The sequence below is a fragment of the Pithys albifrons genome, chromosome 20, assembly GCF_047495875.1.
Source record: "Pithys albifrons albifrons isolate INPA30051 chromosome 20, PitAlb_v1, whole genome shotgun sequence".
Taxonomy (NCBI): domain Eukaryota; kingdom Metazoa; phylum Chordata; class Aves; order Passeriformes; family Thamnophilidae; genus Pithys; species Pithys albifrons.
In genome coordinates, this window is record NC_092477.1 from 3,247,720 (window position 1) to 3,274,744 (window position 27,025).

At 53.6% G+C, this 27,025-nt stretch overlaps 2 protein-coding genes across 7 annotated transcripts in view; one reads left to right on the forward strand and one right to left on the reverse strand.

Annotated features, from left to right (window-relative positions):
• The first annotated feature begins 89 nt into the window (after positions 1–89).
• On the forward strand, positions 90–2,595 carry CDC26 (cell division cycle 26). Its single transcript, XM_071574332.1, has 2 exons — positions 90–224; positions 1,417–2,595. Exons 1-2 carry the CDS (start codon positions 144–146, stop codon positions 1,591–1,593), a joined length of 258 nt encoding a protein of 85 aa, XP_071430433.1. The 5' UTR covers positions 90–143; the 3' UTR covers positions 1,594–2,595.
• A 2,993-nt stretch (positions 2,596–5,588) lies between these two features.
• Positions 5,589–27,025, reverse strand: part of SLC31A1 (solute carrier family 31 member 1) — a 37,201-nt gene continuing 15,764 nt past the window's right edge. For 5 of the 6 annotated variants that reach the window (XM_071574576.1, XM_071574573.1, XM_071574577.1 and 2 more), the window contains 4 exons: positions 15,682–15,840; positions 12,363–12,435; positions 11,790–11,958; positions 5,589–10,545 (listed from right to left, as the gene is read on the reverse strand). In XM_071574576.1, coding sequence (XP_071430677.1) covers positions 10,344–10,545; positions 11,790–11,958; positions 12,363–12,435; positions 15,682–15,795 — 558 coding nt within the window. In that variant the 5' untranslated portion in view covers positions 15,796–15,840 and the 3' untranslated portion in view covers positions 5,589–10,343. Of the gene's footprint in view, positions 10,546–11,789; positions 11,959–12,362; positions 12,436–15,681; positions 15,841–21,942; positions 22,103–27,025 lie in introns of those variants that run through there. The other variant, XM_071574575.1, reaches the window with a different exon arrangement.

Below are 27,025 nucleotides of genomic sequence, written 5' to 3' on the forward strand. Positions count from 1 at the left end.
TGGCCACCCGCGCGGGGCACGCCGGGAGGTGTGGCAGGCAGAGCTGAGCGCGCGCATGCGCGCTCAGCGCTGCCTGCCACACCTCCCGGCGTGCCCCGCGCGGGCCGCTGTCGCCGTCGCTGTCGCTGTCGCCGCCTGTCGCGATGCTCCGCCGGAAGCCGACTCGGCTGGAGCTGAAGCTGGACGACATCGAGGAGTTCGAGGGCGTGCGGAAGGAGCTGGAGGTGCGAGCGGGACGCGGCGAGGCGGCCCCAGCCCTGCCCCTGTCATTGTATCTGTCCCTGTCCCTTCCCTGTCCCTGTGTCTGTCCCTGTCCCTTCCCTGTCCCTGTGTCTGTCCCATCCCTGCCCATTCCCTGTCCCTGTGTCTGTCCCTGATCCTGTCCCTGCCCTGTTCCTGTCCCATCCCTGCCCATTCCCTGTCATTGTATCTGTCCCTGTCCCTTCCCTGTCCCTGTGTCTGTCCCTGTCATTGTATCTGTCCCTGTCCCTTCCCTGTCCCTGTGTCTGTCCCTGTCCCTTCCCTGTCCCTGTGTCTGTCCCTGTCCCTTCCCTGTCCCTGTTCATGTCCCATCCCTGCCCATTCCCTGTCCCTGTGTCTGTCCCTGATCCTGTCCCTGCCCTGTTCCTGTCCCATCCCTGCCCATTCCCTGTCCCTGTGTCTGTCCCTGATCCTGTCCCTGCCCCTTCCCTGTCCCTGTGTCTGTCCCTGTCATTGTATCTGTCCCTGCCCCGTCCCTGCCCTGTCTCTGTCCCTGTCCCGTTCTTGCCCCTGTCCCTGCCCTGTCCTTGTCCTTGTCCCTAAACCTGCCCCTGCCCTGTCCCTGTCCCTGTCATTGTTATCTGTCCCTGTCCCTATCCCTGCCCCTGTCCCTTCCCTGTCCCTGCCCGTTCCCTGTCCCTGTCCCTGTCCCTGCCCCTTCCCTGTCCCTTCCTTGTCCCTTCTCTGTCGCTGCCCCTTCCCTGCCTTGTCTCTGTCCCTGTCCCTATCCCTGCCCCTGTCCCTTCCCCTTCCCTGTCCCTTCCCTGTTCCTAAACCTGCCCCTGCCCTGTCCTTGCCCTTGTCCCTGTCATTGTTATCTGTCCCTGTCCCTATCCCTGCCCCGTCCCTTCCCCTTCCCTGTCCCTTCCTTGTCCCGTTCTTGCCCCTGTCCCTGAGCCTGCCCCGTCCCTGTTCCTCTCCCATCCCTGTCCCTGCCCCTTCCCTGTCCCTGTCCCTTCCCCTTCCCTGTCCCTGCCCGTTCCCTGTCCCTGAGCCTGCCCCGTCCCTGTCCCTGCCCTGTCATTGTATCTGTCCCTGTCCCTTGTCCCTGTCCCTGAGCCTGCCCCGTCCCTGTCCCTGCCCTGTCATTGTATCTGTCCCTGTCCCTTGTCCCTGTCCCTGTCCCGGCTCTGACCCGTTCCGTTCTGCCCCCAGGGCCGCAGGAAGCAGCGGGACGAGGCTGCAGCGGGCGGGGAGGAGGCGGAGGCGGCGGCGCCGGCGCTGGGCCCGGAGCACAAGAGCCGAGAGCAGCTCATCAGTGACCGCATCGGGTACAAAGCGCAGCCCAAGGGCGGGGGCCGCGCCGCGCACTTCGGATCCTTCGAGCTGTGACGGGCGCGGGGCCGGCACCGCCAGGGGCGCCCCCGGCACGGGGTTTGTGCTAAAGAAACACCTCTTGCCTTTGTAATTTATGGCCACACTCACTCGAGGTGCCGTGAAACGGCTGCAGGGGGCGGTGGGAACGCTCCGAGGTGAAGTCCTGCTGGAGGATCCCCTGGGATGGATCCCGGGCTGATCCCAACCAGCCCCTGGGATGTTCCCTGTGAACCTCCAGCTCTCCCCACTGGTGCCTGCACTGAGGAGCACCTGGAGAGTGTTCTGGGATGAAGCCCCAGCTCTGGGTGCCCAGGCTGTGCTGCCAGGACTGCTCTGCCCTCTCCTGAGGAGCCAGGGAAGAACCCCCTTATAAGAAATAAATAGACTGTTTTATTACAAGGAAATGGATTAAACAAGAGTCATTAATAAAGGGGGTGCATGTTAAGGGGTTTTTCTACTAATCTATCTTGAAGTTGTGAGGTACATTTTCCTATTTGTTATTTTCCTTTGTTTCATGGACTTTGTTATTTTTGTAAATTCAATAAAAAGAGAAATTTTCTCACAGGAGCTGCTGTAATTGGGCACAGGCAGTGGGGGAGCACCAGGGGGTGAAGTCCTGCTGGAGGATCCCCTGGGATGGATCCCAGGCTGATCCCAACCAGCCCTTGGGATGTTCCCTGTGAATCTCCAGCTCTCCCCACCGGTGCCTGCACTGAGGAGCACCTGGAGAGTGTTCTGGGATGAAGCCCCAGCTCCGGGTGCCCAGGCTGTGCTGCCAGGACTGCTCTGCCCTCTCCTGAGGAGCCAGGGAAGAACCCCCTTATAAGAAATAAATAGACTGTTTTATTACAAGGAAATGGATTAAACAAGAGTCATTAATAAAGGGGGTGCATGTTAAGGGGTTTTTCTACTAATCTATCTTGAAGTTGTGAGGTACATTTTCCTATTTGTTATTTTCCTTTGTTTCATGGACTTTGTTATTTTTGTAAATTCAATAAAAAGAGAAATTTTCTCACAGGAGCTGCTGTAATTGGGCACAGGCAGTGGGGGAGCACCAGGGGGTGAAGTCCTGCTGGAGGATCCCCTGGGATGGATCCCAGGCTGATCCCAACCAGCCCCTGGGATGTTCCCTGTGAACCTCCAGCTCTCCCCACCGGTGCCTGCACTGAGGAGTGTTCTGGGATGAAGCCCCAGCTCTGGGTGCCCAGGCTGTGCTGCCAGGACTGCTCTGCCCTCTCCTGAGGAGCCAGGGAAGAAGCCCTGGATAAGAAACAAACACAGTTTTATTACAAGCAAATGGATTAAACGAGGCTCACTAATATAAGGGGGTGCATGTTAAGGGTTTTTCTGTTAATCTACAGGCGTATGGTGAAGTTCTGACCTACCTGGACAGGGACCGGGGATAAGGGAATTGCGAAATAAATGGAAATAAGGCACCCCCTGCCACGTGGTCAGCCATGGGGGTGGCCATGTTGGTCCCGGCCCCGCCTCCCAACACAACTGAACCAATCAGAGAGGAGGGAACGCCCCTTTGGCACGTGCAGGGGGTGGGACTTCAGAAGCCTTAAAGAGGGAAATTTGATTTCGGGGCTGCGCTTTGGGGACTTGTGTAGCCCGAGCGCCCAACACGTGTTAGAAGTACATCTTCCTACTTGTTATTTTTCTTTGTTTCACGGGCTTTGTTATTTTGTAAATTCAATAAAAAGAGAAATTTTCTCACAGTAACACTCACAGGAGCTGCTGTAATTGGGTACAGGCTGCAGGGGGAGCACCAGGGGGTGAAGTCCTGCTGGAGGATCCCCTGGGATGGATCCCAGGCTGATCCCAACCAGCCCCTGGGATGTTCCCTGTGAATCTCCAGCTCTCCCCACTGGTGCCTGCACTGAGGAGCACCTGGAGAGTGTTCTGGGATGAAGCCCCAGCTCTGGGTGCCCAGGCTGTGCTGCCAGGACTGCTCTGCCCTCTCCTGAGGAGCCAGGGAAGAAGCCCTGGATAAGAAACAAACACAGTTTTATTACAAGCAAATGGATTAAACGAGGCTCACTAATATAAGGGGGTGCATGTTAAGGGTTTTTCTGTTAATCTACAGGCGTATGGTGAAGTTCTGACCTACCTGGACAGGGACCGGGGACCGGGGATAAGGGAATTGCGAAATAAATGGAAATAAATGGAAATAAGGCACCCCCTGCCACGTGGTCAGCCATGGGGGCGGCCATGTTGGTCCCGGCCCCGCCTCCCAACACAACTGAACCAATCAGAGAGGAGGGAACGCCCCTTTGGCACGTGCAGGGGGTGGGACTTCAGAAGCCTTAAAGAGGGAAATTTGATTTCGGGGCTGCGCTTTGGGGACTTGTGTAGCCCGAGCGCCCAACACGTGTTAGAAGTACATCTTCCTACTTGTTATTTTCCTTTGTTTCACGGGCTTTGTTATGTTTGTAAATTCAATAAAAAGAGGTATTTTCTCACAGTAACACTCACAGGAGCTGCTGTAATTGGGCACAGGTGGTGGGGGAGCACCAAGGGGTGAAGTCCTGCTGGAGGATCCCCTGGGATGGATCCCAGGCTGATCCCAACCAGCCCCTGGGATGTTCCCTGTGAACCTCCAGCTGTCCCCACTGGTGCCTGCACTGAGGAGTGTTTTGGGATGAAGCCCCAGCTCTGGGTGCCCAGGCTGTGCTGCCAGGACTGCTCTGCCCTCTCCTGAGGAGCCAGGGAAGAACCCCCTTATAAGAAATAAACAGACTGTTTTATTACAAGCAAATGGATTAAACAAGGATTACCAGTACAAGGGTGTGCATGTTAAGGGTTTTTTCTACTAATCTATTGTGAAGTTGTGAGGTACATTTTCCTACCTGTTATTTTTGTTTCACTGGCTTTGTTATTTTTGTAAATTCAATAAAAAGAGACATTTTCTCACAGGAGAATTGCTGTAATTGGGTACAGGTGGTGGGGGAGCACCAGGGGGTGAAGTCCTGCTGGAGGATCCCCTGGGATGGGCCCTGAGCAGGGAGTTGCTGCAGCCCTGGATGTAGCACTGGGCACATGGATGTGCAATGATATCCCGTGTTTCCTGAGCAAGCAGAGTTTCCTGGACAGTTCCTCATTCCTCTGCTCAGCCCTGCTCAGTCACCTGAGCTGCCCTGGTTTGTTACCCTGGGGATGGAGCTGCTTGGATCCCAAAGGCAGGTTGGTTCTTCCAGCCCATCCCTGGATTTGCCCCCACCAGCTGCCTGGGCACTGCAGGGTGAGACTGGGGGCAGAGCCCCACAGAGGAGGGGTCTGGCACACAGGGAGGGGGCCTGAGGAACCAACTTGTATAATCTGAGCAGATGGTGGTGTTTAAGGAGCTGCTCCCTGGCCTTGGGAAGGAGGTGCCACATCCCTGGGACCTGCCCCAGGACACCCACAGGTTACCTGGGAGCTGGAGACTTCCTTGCTGCTGTGCCAGGGCTGTTTTCTGCCACCCTCCAGCACAGCTCCAGTCCCAGTTTTTCAGTGTCCCAAGCAATGCTCCAAGCTGGACTTCAGTTCCACTCAGGCTTTGTGTGTTGTAGGTGCCCCAGATGTCAGGTCAGGCTGTGGAGATGCACAGACCTTACATGTTTGTTTTCCCACTGAAAGAGCCAGAGCCTGGCCTAGAGCAGAGCTGCTTTCTCCTCTATCACCACATCCAGTGATCAGGGACTCTCTGCTGTTCTGGCACTCCCAGCAGGCTCTGTCTGAGAGGGCAGCACTCAGGAGGCTGTTCCAGCTCCCTAAATTCCTGTCCTCAATTCTCTCTCCAAGGCAGGCAGGTCTGGGAGGCACCAATTCCTCTCTCCATCCCTCCCCACACTGCCAAGGGCTGGAACAGACACAAACTCAGCATCAGTGACTTCCCACATTCCAGCAGCTCCAGGGAGAACTGCTCAGGGCTGGGGTGGCCCAGAGGAGGCTGCTCCTCATTGCCATCCCCAAGCACCTCAACAGGGGCTCCCTCTGAGGGTTTCCAAAACATGTCCCCACCACAGTAAAATGCAATCTAGTTTATTGGTTAATTATATACAGGAAATTCTTGATATTCACAGTAATATCAGACAAGTTACCCCCACAAAGAGCAAGAATAAAACCAAAAATGACAGTCCACTGTAAACAAAACTAGAAATCCTGCATTTGGTGGGACTGGCTCCAGACAAAAGGCACTCAAAGAAAAATGACAAAAACCAGCTGAGGGGCACAGGCTGGACACTGAGCTCCCTCCAGGATGATAACCCAGAGGCACAGCATGTGGAGACCAAACATCAGGGACAAAACAGGCACAGGACATCACAGCCAAGGATGACATCACAGCCAAGAATGACATCACATAACAAGGATGACATCACAGACCAAGGATGACATCACAGCCAAGGATGACATCACAGCCAAGAATGACATCACATAACAAGGATGACATCACAGCCAATGATGACATCACATACCAAGGATGACATCACAGCCAAGGATGACATCACAGCCGAGGATGACATCACAGGCCAAGGATGACATCACAACCCAAGGATGACATCACAGACCAAGGATGACATCACAGCCAGGATGACATCACATAACAAGGATGACATCACAGCCAATGATGACATCACATACCAAGGATGACATCACAGCCAAGGATGACATCACAGCCAAGGATGGCATCACATACAAAGGATGACATCACAGCCAATGATTACATCACAGGCCAAGGATGACATCACAGCCAAGGATGACATCACAGGCCAAGGATGACGTCACATACCAATGATGACATCACATACCAAGGATGACATCGCAGCCAATGATGACATCACAGCCAAGGATGACACCACACCAAGGATGACATCACATACCAAGGATGACATCACAGCCAAGGATGACATCACATACCAGTGATGACATCACATACCAAAGATGACATCACAGCCAAGGATGACACCACAGCCAATGATGACATCACAGCCCAAGGATGACACCACACAAAGGATGACATCACATACCAGGGATGACATCACATACCAAAGATGACATCACAGCCAAGGATGACATCACAGGCCAAGGATGACACCACACAAAGGATGACATCACATACCAGGGATGACATCACATACCAAAGATGACATCACAGCCAAGGATGACACCACAGCCAATGATGACATCACAGCCAAGGATGACACCACACAAAGGATGACATCACAGGCCAAGGATGACATCACAGCCCAAGGATGACCTCACACCAAAGCATGACATCACAGCCCAGCATGACATCACAGCCCAAGAATGGCATCACAGCCAAAGGATGACATCACATCCAAGGATGACATCACATACCAAGGATGACACCACAGCCAAGGATGACACGTGTTGACAGGAACTGAATACAGCCATTAGAAGAGCCCTCACCCCCCGTGGTACCAGCACAACCCTGGGGTAACTCTGCAGGCAGCAGAGGGGCTGGGGCTGCCCCAGAGCCCACCCCACCCACAGGGAGGGTGGGCTTTGCTCAGGCTCTGCCAAAGCTCCTGGCACCCCAGGCTGGGACCCACAGCCAGTGGGATGTGTGGGAAGGGGAGGGTGGGACACAGGGGGGTCAGGGCTCCTCTGGATTGTCACACTGAACTAAGGAAAGCAGGGCCAAAGCAGGCAGGGGGACACAGACTGGGCCTTGGGAGTGGCACAGCCCCCCCTGCTCTCCTCAGCCTCTTCCCTTCCCCTTCCCTGGGCATCCCAGGCTCCCAGTGCTCCATACAGGCTGTGGGAAGCAGCTGAGGCACCTGCCAGACACCTGGGACACTCCTGCCCAGGACAGCACTGTCACTGAGCTCAGTGTCACCTCCCTGTCACACTGGAAAAAAGATTTTTCTTTAGCTCTTTAGGGACTTAAGTTTGCTTTTAACTCAGCTCCTTTTATTCTCTATTTGCACTGTCCAGGGAAAACAGGATGTCCAAATAAACAGCTGGCACTGACTGTAGGAGGTGCTGGAAGCAGCAGTACTGGATTTCCTTCCCAGGAGGGTGGGAGGGGGAGGACTCTGTGCTGAGACAGCTGCACCACCCCCTGGAGCCCCCAGAGCAGGGATGGCCTTGCCCTGTGAAGGCTCATGGGCTAAACATTTCAGTTCAGCCCCTCTGCTGCCTGAGTTTAAAGCTGTCCTGGTAACACAGGGAGGTGAGGGCTCTAAAGGTTCTGAGACTTGAGCACATCAAATTCCTGTGGCAACACACATGTGGCATGTCTGGGGTGGGATGTCAGAGCAGAGCAAAGCTGTGTCCTCTCTGTGTGGGCAGGAGAGGAGCTCTGAAGGCACAGGGTCTCATCCTTGGGGGAAACAATTCCAGGGCCACAGGTGCTACATGGAGGCAGAAAAGCAAACAAGAACAAATTTACACTGTCAGAGCCACAGCCTGATCTCCAAGTCATCCCTGTCTGATCACTGCAAGCAAAGAGTTCAAGTCTGGTCACTTGGATACACAGAGAGGTGGTGAGAGGTGACAGCAAGGTCAGGCCAAGCAGGTTCTGTTCAGAGAAAGACACAGCAAGAGGTATATGAAGTAATCCCTGTCACCACACAGAGCCACTCCTGACCATTCCCTGTGATCAGCCACCCTGTGATGGCAGCAACCCAGCCCCTCCCTGAGAAATCCATGGGAATGGGGCTGGAACTGTGGGCTCTGGGCTCCCACAGTGCAAACCTCCCCCAGCACCAGCCTCCACCTCCAGCACTGAGCAGCTCCACCTGCCTCTGACAAACACCAAGGTTTCCTCCCAGCTCCCTCAGGGCTGGGAAGGGTCAGTTTTCCAGTGCCATGGAGGGCCATGGCTGCAGACAGGGCAGGAGCAGAGAGGGCACCAGGGGCTTTGCAGCCTGTCAGTGACATAATTCCCTTCAAAGACCAGGCTGGGAAGCACTTTTCCTGTCTCTCACCAGGAGGTGGCCACAACTCTCCAACGAAAATAGCTCTGCCTCTTTCACCCAGAAACCAGGAACCTGCTTTCAACTCAGCTCCTTTTATTCTCTATTTGCACTGTCCAGAGGAAACAGGATGTCCACATGAACATCTGGCAGCAGCCCAGGAGGGCTGACTTTGGGAGGAGCAATTCCAGCCCTGGTAGCAGCAGTGATGCATTTCCTGGCCAGGAGGGTGGGGAGGGTGGGCTGTGCTCAGGTGGCAGCACCAGCACCAGGGAGCCCCCAGCAGCAGGCGTGGCCTTGCCCTGGGAAGGCTCCTGGGTGACAACATGTTGTTCCAAAGATCCCCTTTCCTCACACAGCAGCATCTCCAGAGGAAAAACTGCTCCTGTGTGTGCCCACAGGCTTTCACCCCAACACGATTCCTGTTCTCAGGGCATGGCCCAGACACCAGTTCTAGTCTGCAGGTGGTGCCTGTTCTCAGTGCCCTTCTCAAATTCCAAATGTCTTCCTTTCAGCCAGTTGCAGGCACAAATTGGGCATCCTGGGGGGAGGGAAGACTCCAGTTTTGCACCACATTCCCAGCAGTCTGAGATCCAGGTGCTGAACCAGAGCTGCTCCCCAGAAGCCCCCCAGGCTGCCCTGGGCACCAGGTATGCAGGGGCTGCTCCTGCCCCTCTCACAGCCTGTGCCATGTGCAGGGCTCACAGCACTGAGCAACAACTCTGCACCCCCAGCACGGGCACAGTGGGATTATTCAGACAAAGAGGAGTCATCTGGGTCAGGAACACTTTTTAATCAGCCCAAGCTGCTCCAAATGTCACCTGAGGAGAGACTGAAGGCTGCTGTAGTCCTGCATTTTCCTGCTCCTCTTCCCCAAATCTCTCCTTTACAGAAACATGGTTGTCCTACCCCTTCACCTCCATCCCTCTCCAGCCATTTGGACTTTAGTGTCATGAAATCATTATTTAGCTCTTGCCTCTTTTACAGAACTGCTTTTAGTAACCCAAAGTCTAGCTCTAGATCCATCCAGCTGCAGTTCCACAATGGAGTACCTGTGGGTTCGATGGTTGGTTTGGAATCTCTTTGCCCTGTAAATACACAACTGTTGTCCTGTGTCTGCTCCATGTGTTTCCATGATTGGGAAGGGAAGGCAGCCAAACTCAGATGTCGTCCCTGGAGGCTGCTGGATACATCAGATTAACAGCACTCCTCATCCTCTGGTGGGCCTGGAGGGCAGGTTCATCCTCTCCCTGAAGCACACGGGTCACATCCTCGGGTCAGAGTCCTCCCTTGCCAGGACACACCTGAGTGTCTGATGTGCAGCACCAGATCTTCCTCAGAGGCTGAGTCCTTCTGCAGCAGAAGGTGTCATTGGCCCCAAAAGCCACAATGCCAGGGTGACCCCTCCCCTGGCATTATGTACACATTGAAAAAAACCCCCAAATTAAAACAGCCATTCACACACACAGGGCTCTGTGGCAACTTGGAGCTTTGCCTACTGTTCATTAAACCCTCAGTGACGAGCATGTACAACTGAAAAATAAAATGGGTTTGTTTTCCTTTTTAAAAGAATAATTTCTACATTTCTGTCAGCCAACTAATCTCAATCACAGCATAATCTAAGAATAAAGCAAATCCTGGCCACGAATGGCTGTGTGGACTCTCAGGGGCAGCAGCACAGCCCAGCTCTCACACCCTGCACCCAGGAGGAGCCTGTGGGGCACTCCAGTTGATTTTCTTTAGCATGATTCTCTTGCAGCTCAGGAATGATCCAGTCCTCGGGGAGGCTGCTCCAGGAGGGGGCAGAGGGGTGGGGAGGCCCCTGGGCAGCACCCTGTGTTAATGGCAGTGCTCTGTGATATCCACCACAACTGCCTTCTTCCAGCTGAAGAAGAAGTATCCGGTGCCCGCCCCTGCTGCCACAGCTATGCACAGGTACCCGTTGTAGGTCATGAAGATCAGCATGAGGAAGTAGCTGACCACCACCTGGATGATGTGCAGCACAGTCTGCAGGAGGTGGGGGAAGCTCAGCATCTGCTGCCTGAGGACACAAACCCAAACAACAGTCAGCAAACAGGAGGGAGCTGGGAAAGGCACATGCCCAGGGAAAGCGCAGCTCTTGGGCTGCCACGACACCAAGGTGGGCAGGGGATGGCACAGAAGGGGAACCTGGAGCTGCAGGAGGGAGCTGGGAAAGGCACGTGCCCAGGGAAAGCTCAGCTCTTGGGCTGCCACGACACCAAGGTGGGCAGGGGATGGCACAGAAGGGGATCCCTCCTGCAGGAACCTGGAGCTGCAGGAGGGAGCTGGGAAAGGCACGTGCCCAGGGAAAGCGCAGCTCTTGGGCTGCCACGACACCAAGGTGGGCAGGGGATGGCACAGAAGGGGATCCCTCCTGCAGGAACCTGGAGCTGCAGGAGGGAGCTGGGAAAGGCACGTGCCCAGGGAAAGCGCAGCTCTTGGGCTGCCACGACACCAAGGTGGGCAGGGGATGGCACAGAAGGGGATCCCTCCTGCAGGAACCTGGAGCTGTGGTTTTCCCCACGTGCCAGCAAAGCAAGGAACTTGCTGGGAGCACACAACTTTTAATGAGAAACCTGTGGGGGTTAACAGCAGGTCTGCAGACCCCCTGATGTCTGAGGCAATTGATGGAGAGACTGACATGGAGCAGGTCAGAGTGCAGCCCTGAATAAAAGCAGTTTGGAGTGCACCCCTGGGGAGCAGAGAGCCACCTGTAGAATGTGGGGTACCCTGTAGCCAGTGGAATGTTTCCATGTATGCCTGGTGAGCTGACTAACCAATAGTGTGATGGCATGTTGGATACAAGAGGAGATAAAAGGTGAAGCTGTAACTAAAAATAAAATTCTAAGCCTTCTGATCAAGTCTTCTGGTGTTGCTGTGCCTGGTCCTCTTCTGACCATCATTAACTCATCCTCCATTCACTCCTACAGAAAAACTTATTTTACCCCCCTATTCAATAAGCAGAGTGGCTCCTGTTGTGTGCAGAGGCCTTGACTGCCTGCCAGGAGGATCCTTAGTGCTCTCTGGATGTAACACCCAAACTCTGCCCCTGGGCACTCCCCAGATGTGTTCACCACAAAACCCCCAAGCTCCTCTGGCTCCTTGCTGCTTTCCTCCTTTGGTGCCCCATCCTCGAGGGTGGCTGAGCCAGTGCCAAGCAGAGTCCCAGCCTGGAGTCAACACACTCAGTTCTGGCTGCATAAAGTTTCTCCCATCCCAGTTCCACCTGGAGAGATTTGCTTTCGAATGAAGTGAAATCCTTACCCAACAGTTTTGTGTGTCTCCATCAGGATGGTGCCATTGGGGCCTGGCACTGGCATGGAGTTATAGCGGATGCTCACTTGGGATTTCCGGAGCAGACACTCCCGGGCAATCTTAAGGCCTTCATAAAACATGGCCAGGAAGAAAACAGCCACAAAAGCACCAGCCATTTCTGACAAGAGAGGAAACATCACTGTCTCTGTGCAACAAAACCTGTCCCATCAGTCAGTCAGTCAGTCAGTCAGTCAGTCAGTCAGTCACTGTGTGGCTGAACAACCACGTTGTGCTGTGCAGGCCTGGGCTGGGCACCGTGGTGGGAAAAGGGAATTTCAGTCACACCTGACTGGAATTTCACCCAGGAAGGGAAACCAGCAATCACTTTTCCTAAGGAGACCAAATTCTTGGATTATGCAAACACCTCCCTTTTCTTTCACCCCACATGTGCCATTTAAACCAGACTCAACACAGCAGGTCTGTGAATTTGTGGCATAAATAACAAGGTAATTCCTGAAATATTATTCCTTAAACACAAATTGCAAACATTTTCTTTGGACTGGACAAGACATTGTTACTAACCTCCAGGAGAATTGATTGTGAGTCCAGAAAACAGCAGTGGCACATTCTCATAGCTGAAGTGGAAAGTCATGGCCTGCCCAAAACACAAAGAACACCAAGGTGAGCTCACCCTGAGCTGGAGCTCTCAGCAGATTTATCAGCAGGGTTTGCAACCTGACAAGAACTCAGACCAGTTCAGATGGCACCAGATGGCACCAGACAGACAGGAAGGAAATGCAATAAATCTCCAGTAAATCAGTGTAACACACAGACAGGGAGAAGATGCTCCAGGTTCCAGCTCCTTCAGGTAGCCCTGGCAGAGGGCACTGTCATAGAATCATAGAATGGATTGGGCTGGAAAAGATCTCAGAGATCATCAAGTCCAACCCTTGGTCCCTTTACCAGATCATGGCACTCAGTGCCACGGCCAAGCTCAGCTGAAAAACCTCCAGGGATGGGGAATCCACCCCCTCTCTGGGCAGCCCATTCCAATCCCTGAGCACTCTCTCTGCAAAGAATTTCTTTCTGCTCTCCAACTTCAATTTCCCCTGGCAGAGCTTGAGCCCATCGTGCCCCCTTGTCCTATTGCTGAGTGCCTGGGAGAAGAGACCAACCCCCACCTGGCCAGAACTTCCCTTCAGGCAGTTCCAGACAGTGCTGAGGTCACCTCTGAGCCTCCTCTTCTCCAGGCTGAACACCCCCAGCTCCCTCAGCCTCTCCCCACAGCACTTGTGCTCCAGTCCCTTCTCCAGCCTCGTTGCTCTTCTCACTTGGGTTGGAAGAGACCTCTGAGATCATCAACCCTTGATCCAACCCCACTGTGATCACCAGCCCAGGGCACTCTGTGCCCTGGGCTGGTGATCACAGTGGGGTTGGATCAAGACATGTTGGATTCTCTGTCCCTGGAGGTGTTTCAGAGGACACTCAGTGCCACATCCAGTCCCTTCTCCAGCCTCGTTGCTCTTCTCTGGCCCCGCTCCAGCCCCTCAATCTCTTTCCTCAACTGAGGGGCCCAGAACTGAACACAACACTCAAGGTTCCTCCATGGTACCTGCCTTCTCCTTGCCCTTGGAGCTCCCTTCCTCCTCAGCATCAGTAGCATTCAGGGATTGGGGATGTCTCCATGGAGCTCCTCCTTTCCTCCCCATCCTCCCAGGGCTTGGGGCACAGGGCACTTTCCTGTCCCCACTGTGACCCCCTTTGGGCTCACACAGGTGGGGGTTGTACAGCTGAGTCCTCTGCTCCCTCCTGTGCCAGCAGACTATGGTCTCCCTGTGGAATTCCTCATATCCCATGGGAAACAGAGGCCCAAACACAGGTACCACAAGGTGTGTTACAGGTAAAGCAGGACCACAACTTCCCCTGGGAGAAAACAAGGGCTCCTGAGGCTGCAGGGTGGGTGCTGTGGGAAGGGCAGACATCAGGGATGCCCTGGGCAGCTGGAGGTGAGATAAACCTCCCACCCAGTTTGGCATGTCCTGGCCACAGCTGCACAGTGTTTTCACATGGAAAGTACTGCCCAAGCAAGAGGAACTTCTATTTGAACTCTCCTTAATTCAGGTTATTTGCTGAAGCTCAGAATTTCAGCATGCATAAGGATGAGCACACATCCATTACCCCCAGAGCAGAAATCCCTGTAAAACAGCTCCTAGAGAGCACTTTCATCTCTTCCATGAACTCCATTTTTATATTTAAAACAAAACCCACACAAACCAAAGTACTGCAGCTGAACCAGAGCCTGTTACTTGGTGCCAGTGAGGAATGGGAAAACACACATTAAATGTGCTCAGTGTGTTAAATGAGATGCTGTGCCTGTGCACTGCCTTCCCTGACAGATTTATGTGCAGTATTAACTCCAAATCTTGTGCAATTACACCCAGTTTTCAGCTGCAGGGCAAGGCAGGGTCCTGTAGCTGTGCACTGAACACCTGACACTTGTAAAGAACATTTATATGGAAAGTAATGGCCTAGGGATGCCAATACCAAGGTGTGAGATGACATGGGAAGAGCTTTACAAGGAGAGCAGTGGCAGTTCTGGACTGTGAGTTCCACCTGGGCCAGGCTCACTGAGGGGAGGCTGTTCCAGCCCTCTCTGCTCCTGTGATACTGGCTGCAATATGAGCAGAAATTCTTCATTCTCCCCTCAGCACAGAGCTGGCAAACTCCAGCTGCAGGTTTGTAAAATACCCTCCTGAGAACACTCTCATTAGAAATGGAAGTGCACCCTCCCCTCCTTTGGAAATTTAACCATACACAGACATGTTTTAATGGTTTAAAACTCACTCCAAAAGTATTCAGAAAAGGGAGAAAAAGCTGAAAAGGTTCCTAGAGCTGGCTACACACAAACACAGATCCTACAGCTGTTCCCATGGCAGCCCTGGGCAGGATCTCTGCAAAGCCCCAGAGATGCCAGAACACACAAGTCTCAACCTGCTGGAATCCCAGTTAGCTGGAGCTGCAGGATTCAGGCCCTCAGTGCCAACGTGGCAAAGAGCCCTGGCAGCACTTTGCTCCCCAAACTGAGTGTGTTGGAAAGCTCAGGAGGGAAAGGGCCCAGAGCTGGTGGGTGGAGGTCAGCACAGCCCCTCACACTGCTGGGCCATCCTCAGTGCTGCCTGGAGAGCTCCATCCACCTGCTCCTTGCAGGGAAATGCTCACTCTGCCTTCCTGCCCTCAGCACAGCAGACACCAGGCTGGCTGCCAGACAGGTTTTTGCAAGAAAAGGCCATTTTGCCAAAGGATGATCAGCTCTGAGATCCATTCCATGTTGCACACCCCCTCATGCCCCACTCCAGAAGAGCCACAGGGGGGTCTGGGTTTTACCTGGATGGATTCCTGCCTTCCAAAGCTCAGTTTTGTCAGGGACAAAAAATACAGATTCCAACAGCAAGAAAATGAATGACTTAGGCAGCAAACCTTAGTCAGCAAAGCTGAAGAAAATTCCATCACCAAAGACAGAGGTGTGTGTTTGCTCTGCTTGTGTCTACAAGCTGTCTCCTGCTTTAAGAAAGAATCTGAAATAAATATTATCAGATAATGCTGTAACCCCTTGCTCTCCTTCCCCCCATAAATCAGTGACTGTTTCTGCAACTTAGCAAAAGTGCTGTTAACACAAGCCCTCCTCCCTCTGAGCATGTGATTCCCTGAAACCTTAAACTGTGGTCACGTGTTCAAGAAAGTATCTCAGTTTTCATCCCCATTGACTGGGAACGTGTAGTTTTTATTTGACCTCCACAGAGTTTCATTTCCAGTTCTGGAGAGCACAGTCTGTAAGGTGACAAGTTACTCTGAAGCACAGAGAAGGAAAGGCTCTCTGGTTAATGAGGACTCCTGCACTCACCATTGCCATCATGTCAGGTCCGTGGCCGTGCCCCGAGGCCGCTGTGGAGTGCAGGTGCTCAGGGGGGTGAGTGGCTGCCAACAGGGAGCTGTTCATGTGGTGCTCGTGAGCCATGGCCAGGGCACAGGGGGTCAGGAAGGCACATAGAAAAGTGGGACCCTGGAAAAAAAAATAAGAAGCACTTTGCTAAACAGAACTTGGCTTCTCTACTGCTACTCCAAGCCACTGGGAAGTACTGGCCTGGATCCAAACTAGCATGGCCAGCAGGCCCAGGGCAGTGACCCTTCCCCTGGACTCTGCCTTGGGGAGGCCACACCTTGAGTGTTGTGTTCAGTTCTGGGCCCCTCAGTGGAGGAAAGAGATTGAGGGGCTGGAGCGGGGCCAGAGAAGAGCAACGAGGCTGGAGAAGGGACTGGATGTGGCACTGAGTGTCCTCTGAAACACCTCCAGGGACAGAGAATCCAACATGTCTTGATCCAATCCCACTGTGATCACCAGCCCAGGGCACAGAGTGGGGTTGGATCAAGGATTGGACTTGAAGATCTCAGAGGTCTCTTCCAACCCAAGTGAGAAGAGCAACGAGGCTGGAGAAGGGACTGGAGCACAAGTGCTGTGGGGAGAGGCTGAGGGAGCTGGGGGTGTTCAGCCTGGAGAAGAGGAGGCTCAGAGGTGACCTCAGCACTGTCTGGAACTGCCTGAAGGGAAGTTCTGGCCAGGTGGGGGTTGGTCTCTTCTCCCAGGCACTCAGCAATAGGACAAGGGGGCACGATGGGCTCAAGCTCTGCCAGGGGAAATTGAAGTTGGAGAGCAGAAAAAAATTCTTTGCAGAGAGAGTGCTCAGGGATTGGAATGGGCTGCCCAGAGAGGGGGTGGATTCCCCATCCCTGGAGGTTTTTCAGCTGAGCTTGGCCGTGGCACTGAGTGCCATGATCTGGTAAAGGGACTGGAGTTGGCCCAAGGGTTGGACTCGATGATCTCGGAGGTCTTTTCCAACCCATTCCACTCTGTGATTCTACTGGCTCTGGAAAACTCCTGGAGCATCCTCCTGGTCCTGCTCTGAGCATAGGGAGCACACAGCAGGACAGTTTAAAGGAGGTGTGTCCCCCTGAGCTTTACATTGTGTTGCTGCACCATCCTCCACACTCCTGCCACAAAGGCAGCCTGATCTGACAGAGGGACAAGTGCTCAGTATAAAGGAACATTTATTATCTGTAAGAGAAAAAAAAAACAAAGTCTCTTCTCAATTGCAGTCATTCAAGAGGCAAAAATCTCTCAGCCCCCATTTTAAATTGCATATATTAAAGAATCAGATTACAAGATTTCTCTTAATTGACAGTTATGCATTTTACTGGGGACATGTTTAACACAAATTGTGTTAGGTGGTACAAGACCTCCTGCCAGGCAAAGGTCTGCAACAGCCACAGGCAACCCAATTTCATTTCCCTGAGTTCACATTGCCACATCTCCCCAATAATCACATTACCCACAGTGAGAGGAACACTCAAGCAGCTGCCAGGCCAAATCCCTAATCTGGTTACCACAGATCAGGGATGTCTGGACACACTGGATGCTGCATGTGGCTTGTGCACCCTGTCCCAGCACTGCATGGAATAGCACCTGCACAGATCTGGGGGGGGATGGAAACCACCAGGCAGAACCAGCAAGAGGACAGAAAACAACCTGGGAATACCAGTCAGCCCTGGAAGAACAGGATCTGTGGTACTGGACCCTGCCTGGAACACTCTGTGCCCTCCCACTCCAGCCAAGCACTGAAGTAAAACCAAGTGAAATAAAAACCATAGTACAGACACTCTACCAAATTAAGGTTTAAAAACATGAGAGAGGACATCCTTCCTTCCAGATAAATCACCAGGGGGCTTTACAACTGTGTCTCTTCACAGTTCTTTAAGGCACAAGGCAACATGGTGTTTGAACAGGTAGGTATGACTGCACTGAGGCTGGAGAGAAATCAAACTCTGAACCAGCTTCCTAAACTGGAAATAGCAAATAGAACCCCAGATGGCAACCAGCTGGTGGTGGAGCTGGTTCAGTTAGTGACAGTGACTTGGGGATCCCACGAGGCTAAATTAGAGTTAAATTAAAGAGGGCAATGAGAGAAATTAAAGGTTTAGGGAAGATAAGGAGGTTAAGTCAGCAGTGCTGGGGATGAACTTGAGAAAGAATTAACAGACCCTGCAAAGACTGAAATTAGGTAATGCAGGAACACAGCTCAGGTCTGGTCAGATCTCTGGAGATGGAGCTGTAACCCATCCCTTAGTGCAGCAGAGAGTTCACAATAACCCTCTGGAAAGGAACCAGCAATAGAATCCAATGGCACTGGGAAAAGCAGAAATTTCTGCTGATACTTTTTCGCTCCCTTCACCCTCTTTGTGTTTAAATATTGAGACCAGAACAACGTTCACTGGGAGGAAAAAAGGAGAGAGTGCAGTGGAAGGAGCAGCTCAGCTGACACAGGGAAGCATCACCAGGGGACACCTGTGGAATGAAGGGTGTGATTTCCACACAGCACAGCTTTGGAGATCATCCTATTGCAGAGCCAGAACCTTCAGGCTCTAAAACTGCAGTCCCAAAATACAAACACTTGGGAAAGGAACCCTCTGCCAAGACACACAAACTTCAAATTGTCTTTTGCATCAGGGAAGGAAGAACAGCCCAAGTGCTTCACCCCGTGGGATCAAAGGTAACTGTGCAGAGGAAAAACGTAACGTAAGAACTTCCCTCTCCCCAGCCACAATCTCTTGGAATACAGAGCCATGGAATATCCTGAGCTGGAAGGGACCCAAAAGGACCATTCAACCCCTGGTCTTGCACACCACCAACCCCAGGAGTCACACCCTGTGCCCCAGAGCATCATCCAAACCCTCCTGGAGCTCTGGCAGCCTTGGGGCTGTGCCCACTGCCCTGGGGAGCCTGGTCAGTGCCCACCACCCTCTGGGGAAAGAGCCTTTCCCTGAGATCCAACCTGACCCTGCCCTGGCACAGCTCCAGCCATTCCCTGGGTGCTGTCCCTGTCCTGGCACAGCTCCAGCCATTCCCTGGGTGCTGTCCCTGCCCTGGCACAGCTCCAGCCATTCCCTGGGTGCTGTCCCTGCCCTGGCACAGCTCCAGCCATTCCCTGGGTGCTGTCCCTGCCCTGGCACAGCTCCAGCCATTCCCTGGGTGCTGTCCCTGCCCTGGCACAGCTCCAGCCATTCCCTGGGTGCTGTCCCTGCCCTGGCACAGCTCCAGCCATTCCCTGGGTGCTGTCTCTGCCCTGGCACAGCTCCAGCCATTCCCTGGGTGCTGTCCCTGCCCTGGCACAGCTCCAGCCATTCCCTGGGTGCTGTCCCTGCCCTGGCACAGCTCCAGCCATTCCCTGGGTGCTGTCCCTGCCCTGGCACAGCTCCAGCCATTCCCTGGGTGCTGTCCCTGCCCTGGCACAGCTCCAGCCATTCCCTGGGTGCTGATCCTGCCCTGGCACAGCTCCAGCCATTCCCTGGGTGCTGTCCCTGCCCTGGCACAGCTCCAGCCATTCCCTGGGTGCTGTCCCTGCCCTGGCACAGCCCCAGCCATTCCCTGGGTGCTGTCCCTGCCCTGGCACAGCTCCAGCCATTCCCTGGCTGCTGTTCCTCCCCTGGCACAGCTCCAGCCCTTCCCTGGGTCACTAGTCCCAGGCAGCAGAGATCAGTGTCTGCCCCTGTGCCTCCTCCCTCCTCTTCTCTCCTCTCCTCTCCTCTCCTCTCCTCTCCTCTCCTCTCCTCTCCTCTCCTCTCCTCTCCTCTCCTCTCCTCTCCTCTCCTCTCCTCTCCTCTCCTCTCCTCTCCTCTCCTCTCCTCTCCTCTCCTCTCCTCTCCTCTCCTCTCCTCTCCTCTCCTCTCCTCTCCGTGGACTCACCCACTGCTTTTGCTTTGCTTACAACATCCTCACTGCTGAGCACTGTCCAGTGGTTATTATGCAGTTTAGGATTTCATGCTCCTGCCAAGCTCCACAGGTCCCAGTAAAGCTCCACAGAAGTCCTGGCTGGTCACCAGATGAAAACCTGCCTTTGTGGCTGGGTTGTGTCCAGCTTTTCACTACTTGCCTTCTCACTAATCATCATTTGCCTGCACAAAGGGAGAAATAGCAGATGTGTTCTTGGGTATTTGTTTTGTAGGAACAAAGAACAAGGTCAGCAATTCAGGAGGGGCTGCCTGTGCTTGGGCAGGTCTTGGTACAGGTTACAAAGAGCAAGTTTGTCCCTCTCCTGGGCAGCTCCCTCTCCCCCTGCTCCCCCACTGTCCTACAGCAAATCCAACCCTGCTGCAGGTGCCCAGCACTGAAGGACATTTCATGAGATCCTAAAAAAATGGGGCATTAGGTCGTGAGAGGAAATAACCTTGACTGAGCCACTTCCAACCGTGTTTTGTGTCACTAAAGGTGACCAATACATGGATAAATCTCTGCTTAAAAATAAATCAGTTCCACTGGACACTCAGACTCTGATTACAGTTTAGGAGATTTCTAGCTGTGTATTGGGGTAATAACAATATCTAGGGCAGCAACAGGTTAATGGGTGTGGAACATTTCAAGCTGCAAACCTCAGTTTGGTTTGCACAGGCTCCTGAGAGACAAGCTGGCAGGTGTGGGTGGGGAAGGAAAACACTCCCCCACACAAGGTTCTATTACTGGAACTTCTTTAAATGGATTTAGCCTTGTACAAACCCAGCCCTTCAGCAGGTATTTCTGTCTGAATGGGTGACTTGATCTCTGGCTGCTGCTTGTTCCTTATGTTTGCACAGAGAGAAAAGAAGCATTGAGTGGATCCCTGAGCGTGGCCAGGGGAGGGACCTGCCACAGTACCAGGCTCAGGCACTCCAAAGGGTCTGCACACCCAAAGGGCACAGACCCCACAGCTCACCTGTCACAAGGGACACACACACAATGGTTTTTTGTACTCCACAGGAACCTGCTGCCTAAGAAAACAAACAGGGTGGAATAGGAGAGAGGAATGAGGAAATTCTCTCCAGGGCTTTTTTCTGTCCCTCTCAGTGCTGTTACCCCAGGCCAGAGCAGCCACAGACTCCATTTCACAACCCCTCACATTTTCAGGGAAAACAACAAGACTCAGAGCTACACACAGGACTTTTCTTTAAGCCCGGGGCAGGGCTGACCTCAGGCAGGCTCTGCTCACACAGAGGTTTCTGTGCCACCCCTGCAGTGCCACCCTGGCAGCTCTGCAGGCCGGGCTGGCACAGGGAGAGGTGCAGCAGCAGCAGATCTGACAACAGCAAACTGTCAGCACCAGCACTGCTTTCACCCTCCACCAACACTGAACCAGTGCTGACATATCTCACACATACAAGGAAGCCACAGTCACGACTCCAGGGCACAGGGAAGGGCAGCACAGGTAGGATGTGCCAGGTACAGTGCAGGGAAATGAACTGGTGAGATGCCAAACCCAGAGCAGTCAGGAGATCACTGCCATTCCACAAAACCTCCACCACAGCTTCCCAATCTATTGCTGCTCCCGTGCTTATCCAGAATCCTGCAACTTCACAGCAAATCAGACTTTTCCCTGCAGCAAACACCCAAGGGAGTTCCACCTGGACATGCAGAAACAGGACAGGCTATGGGAAGGATCTGCCAAGCTCCCAGAAAGCACTTTAGAAATGAGCTTGGTGTGCAAATAGAGCTTCCTAAAAGCCCCATCCAAAGGGAATGAAGCCCCTTTCCAACTCATAAGGGTAACAGGATTAACAACAGAGCCCTCAATCAATGCCCACTCCAGCAGCAACCCTTCCCTTCAGAGCAGTGCCTCACCTTCCCCATGCCCATTCTGAAAACACGAGAAATAAAACTAATTCCAAAGGACCAGAGCCTTAAAAACCACCTCTCCAGTGTCCTTTACACCAGTTATTTGTCCCCCAGAGAGGGTGGTGCTGCAGTGACCAGCACACAGTGGCACAACCTCTGCCAACGGGACTGACTCCTGCACAGAACCCTCCCAACCCCTCTCAGCACAGACAGAGTGATTCCTACCCCACCAGCACTTCTGGGAGCAACAACAGGGTCAGGACTCTCCTCTCTTCTCCTGGAGACCTGGTAATACTTGCTAAGAATTAAAATGAAAGTTCCCAACAGAAAGCCAAGGGAAAAAGCAAGCTGGAAAGGCAAAGCTCTCCTGCTGGCACATCACACACGGCTCAGGGACACGAAGGAATGTCACAGACTAAACACAGGAGCAATGGAAAAGGCAACCAAAGCCAGCAGTGCTCTACTCACAGCAGTGCAGCTCCCAGCCTGTCTGAGCTCCTCTGGCTCCCAGCTCGTGGTCCCAAGCCCAATCCTTTATTTTTCCAGCAGTGCTGTAAATGGAGTGGGAGGAAGGGAAGCAGGAGCCTGCAGACACTGTAGCTCTGTCCCAGCTCTGTTCCAGCTCTGTCCCAGCTCTGTCCCCAGCTCTGTCCCCAGCTCTGTCCCAGCTCTGTCCCAGCTCTGTTCCCAGCTCTGTTCCCAGCTCTGTCCCAGCTCTGTTCCAGCTCTCTTCCCAGCTCTGTTCTCAGCTCTGTTCCCAGCTCTGTTCCAGCTCTGTCCCAGCTCTGTCCCCAGCTCTGTCCCCAGCTCTGTCCCAGCTCTGTCCCAGCTCTGTTCCCAGCTCTGTTCCCAGCTCTGTCCCAGCTCTGTCCCCAGCTCTGTCCCCAGCTCTGTTCCCAGCTCTGGTCCCAGCTCTGGTCCCAGCTCTGTCCCAGCTCTGTTCCCAGCTCTCTCCCAGCTCTGTTCCCAGCTCTGTTCCCAGCTCTGTTCCCAGCTCTGTTCCCAGCTCTCTCCCAGCTCTGTTCCCAGCTCTGTCCCAGCTCTGTTCCCAGCTGTCCCAGCTCTGTTCCCAGCTCTGTTCCCAGCTCTGTTCCCAGCTCTCTCCCAGCTCTGTTCCCAGCTCTGTGGGCTCCCCTGAATGCCCCAGCCAGGCATCAGCAGACCTAAGCACTGCTTTGAGTTGATTCAATTTCCTGGCAAACTTCACTACTTTAACCACTTCCTGTCCACATGGATGGACTTGTGACTCCTCCAGGATCTCTGGGGCTGCTTAAAGGCACAGCTGAGGGACAGCCCAGCTCCAGTTCATGCTTTAGGAGCCTCCAGCAACAGCAGCCAGGGCCCAGCTACATGGACACACTTTAAAGACACAGGGAACAAATATTACATCCTTCACTAATGCAGCAGAACATGTTACACACACACACTGCTGCTCTCCAGGGTCAAAATTGCCCTTGGAACTCTCCCAACCAGCTCCAGCAGCCCCAGGCTGGCACCCAGACACAGGGAGGGACTGGGCTGTGCCCAGCACCCCTAATTGCACACCTCTGCTGCTCCCTTGCACAACTCCTGCAGAAGGAGCTCTCAGTGCTATTTTAAGAATTGAAGGAATGTTTGTAAGGTCACAGCAGAACTGTGGCTTGTCCTGGTGCTGCCTCACCCCCTTAGAGATCCAACCTAAAGCCTTTCCCAGGAGTTTAAGGCTTCCTAAAAGTCCAACACACCAGAAGGGGTTTGGATAAAGAGAGATAGAGAGAAGGGCATGGCCTGGGGCAGAGCTCCAGGACATGCTGAGGGGCTCAGGCTGCCAGGCTGCAGTTCTGATTTCCTGGGCTTTGTCCTTGACCATGGAAGCTTGAAAACTCATTCAAGCCAGATGAGCAGAGCCAAGCAGGAAAACACAGTGTGACTGAGGGCACATTCTCTCCAGATGTAGGTGGGAGGGACACACCTGAGCTATTCACCTCGATGGGTTCCAGGAGCTTCTGCAGGAGGATGACAGGAACTCTGGAGGAGTGGAGTGCAGGGAGTGGAGTAGGATGGGCAAAGGAAGAGCTTGGCAGGGCTACAGACAACATCTTGTGTTCAGCTTCAAAAGGGGACAATGCCTGGGCAGGCTGGGACATGGCAAGATGGAAGCAGTGAGCAGGGACATCATAGAATCAGTTGGGTTGGAAAAGACCTCCGAGATCATCAAGTCCAGCCCTTGGCCCAACTCCAGTCCCTTTACCAGATCATGGCACTCAGTGCCACGGCCAAGCTCAGCTGAAAAACCTCCAGGGGTGGGGAATCCACCCCCTCTCTGGGCAGCCCATTCCAATCCCTGAGCACTCTCTCTGCAAAGAAGTTTTTTCTGATCTCCAACTTCAATTTCCCCTGGCAGAGCTTGAGCCCATCGTGCCCCCTTGTCCTATTGCTGAGTGCCTGGGAGAAGAGACCAACCCCCACCTGGCCAGAACTTCCCTTCAGGCAGTTCCAGACAGTGCTGAGGTCACCTCTGAGCCTCCTCTTCTCCAGGCTGAACACCCCCAGCTCCCTCAGCCTCTCCCCACAGCACTTGTGCTCCAGTCCCTTCTCCAGCCTCGTTGCTCTTCTCTTCTCACTTGGGTTGGAAAAGACCTCTGAGACCTTCAAGTCCAATCCTTGATCCAACCCCACTGTGATCACCAGCCCAGGGCACTCTGTGCCCTGGGCTGGTGATCACAGTGGGGTTGGATCAAGACATAGTGGATTCTCTGTCCCTGGAGGTGTTTAAGAGGACACTCAGTGCCACATCCAGTCCCTTCTCCAGCCTCGTTGCTCTTCTCTGGCCCCGCTCCAGCCCCTCAATCTCTTTCCTGACCTGAGGGGCCCAGAACTGAACACAACACTCAAGGTGTGGCCTCACCTCAGCAAGGAGAGGCAGCCCAGCCGGGAGCACATGGAGCACCTGGAATGCACAACACAGGCAGAGGAAAGGGCTTTTAAAAATGAGACAGGGCTGTTCACGTGTCAGGAGGGGAGGAGGATCACACAGGAGACCTGATCCTCTGTCGTCCCTTCCACTGAGGACCCCAGGCTGGAACCATTCCAGCACAGGCCTGGATGCGGAGAGTGATGGCTGAGAACATGGCACAACAAAACCACTGTGTTGTCCATGACTGATGGTACCTGACAGACTCTCACAAACCCCACAGGGAGGGGAGAAGCAAACCCACGTGTGACCCCCAGAGGGAGCTTTGGGGGTGAAACATCCAGCCAGACTGAGCTCAGTTCTCTGCGGCGCTGCCAATCACCCTCCCCAAGGACATGCTCCTTCTTGGTGTCTGGGGAACCCAAGGGGGGCTTTGGGAAGATCCCAAGAGAGCTCTGCCAAGTGGAGTCCTGTTGCTGGTGGTTGGGATTGTGAAGGTTCAGCTGAGCAGGGATGGAGAGGAAGGAGGGGCAGGAGAAATGTCTTTGGATTGTAGCAGCAAAGCCCAGGTCATGTTTGCAGCCTCTGGAATGTTGTGACTCCTCTGACCTCAACGTTTCACTGGTTTGTGGCAGCTCTGAATGTGGCCTTGGTGAAGAGACCTTGATTTCCACCAGCTGATGTCCCAACACTTCATTCCTGTGGGATGGAAGTGTCCCCCCAGGAGCAGGAATGGGCTCACTGGGACTGCTCCACTCTGCCAGTTCATCTTCCCTGGGTGAAGGTCAAGGCTGTGGCTCCTCCTTCCCCTCCTCACCAGTGGGATCAGGAATGTCAAGTGGAGTCCTGTTGCTGCTTTCCCTCTCCCATCTGAGCTGCAAAACTCTGTCCCTCAGGGCTCCCAGCTGACACTGTTTGCTTCCTTTATTCTTACCAAATCCTTGTGTTTCTTTCCCACATTCCACACTTGCACCAATACATGTTTGTCCCTTCATTACAGGGGTGCTGTGACCCCAAGGGACAGGCTGCACCCTCCACATGGAACCCTCACACAGCACCCATGGACACAGCAAAAACCCCAACCAATGGTCCAGTTCCAGACTGGATTCCAGCTGGGATAGTGCCCCCCACAAGCCTCCTGGGGCTGCACAACATTATTCAGCATCTCAATGCACTTATACACATTATTCAACTTTTAATTAAAACGAAGATTAAAAGAAGTTGATGAAGGGTCAGTGTATGTTCAACCCTTAAGGTTCTGTCCTGTGCTTTGAACCAGAGCATCCCTCAGCTGCACAACCAAGGCAAGGCTGGTCACACTCCCTTAGCACAATGCCCATTACTTGAGGAGGGGCCAGAGCTCTTCCTCTCAGCGTTGCCACAATAATGTCCCTTTGATGGAGTTTATTTTCATAGCAAACTTGTCTGGTCACCTTCTGTTAGAGGCCCTGCTTGATCTGCTTCCCTAAAAGGGGATGGTCATTCCTAATCTCTCAGCTTCTGCAGCCTCCTCAGGAAACCTCTAAATCTTTGAACAAAAAAAGAAAAATAATCCAGGACAGACTGTTCTTTACAGGACAATGCACTGAACTTCATTAGGTGAGGCACACACCATGCCATTATAGTGGCCCAGTGGAGTGAAAGGCAGATGAAAACAGCCCTGCAGAGCATTAAACCTCAGACTCTAAGCCTGATAACATCAGAGGGAAGGCTGAGAAATGCTGGCAAGAGACATGTACAGGTGGCAAAAATAATGTGGAGTTGGTCAGGCTGGCAGCAAACAGTCTCCTCAGCCCTCTGAAAAGCAGTCAGAGAAGGATCCTCCTGAGGAGTGTGGCAAAACTCAGGAGTCCTGGCCAGCTTTTTCCTGGCTGTGGCCTCATTTCTGCTGGAGAGTCTGACCCAGCCCAGCCACAAGCACAGGGAGGTTTGTATTGAGATCCAAGAGTGATCCTCTGCTGTCTCACAAAGGGCCCCCAACTCCATCAAGCTACAACCAGGAAGTGAGACTCGGTAATTCCTGAAGGTCCCTTCAAACTTAACTATCCTACTCCTCTTCCAACCTATTCCCATCTGCACCAGCCTCGTGCTGGCCACCTCTCAAGCTCAGCAGCACAGGTAAGGTCCCTTCCACAATGACCATGGCAACCTTTGGCAAGAGGTGACAGAGCAAATGCCCTCACACCCTGGTTTGTCTCTTTGCCCCACAAACCCCAGATCAGCAACGCAGGGACAGAAACTCCCATCACAGACCCCTGAAACACTCCCACACAGACCAGACAACATTACAATTTCATTTGGAAGCACTGCAATCTCAGAGACCAGTCCATGCCTCCAAACTGCTGGGCCACCACCTGCACATGGTGTCCAGGCTGCCCTACCTTGGCAGGACACGGGACACTCACAGCACCTCCAGCACAGCAGCACCAGCTGCTCCTGCCCTGCCCTGCCCTGCCCAGTGTGGTGAGTGAGGACAGGCTGGGAGGTGCCCAGTGGGCTCTGGGGCTCAGAGCACAGAGGTGGGTACATGTACCTTAAAGGTTCAAACACAGCAACGTGGTGTTGGGAGGAGCCCCCTCAGAGAATTTTTCTCATCCTACCAACACACAGGCTGAGCTTGGAGTGCCAGGCCTGAGGACAAGAGATGGCTGATGGCTT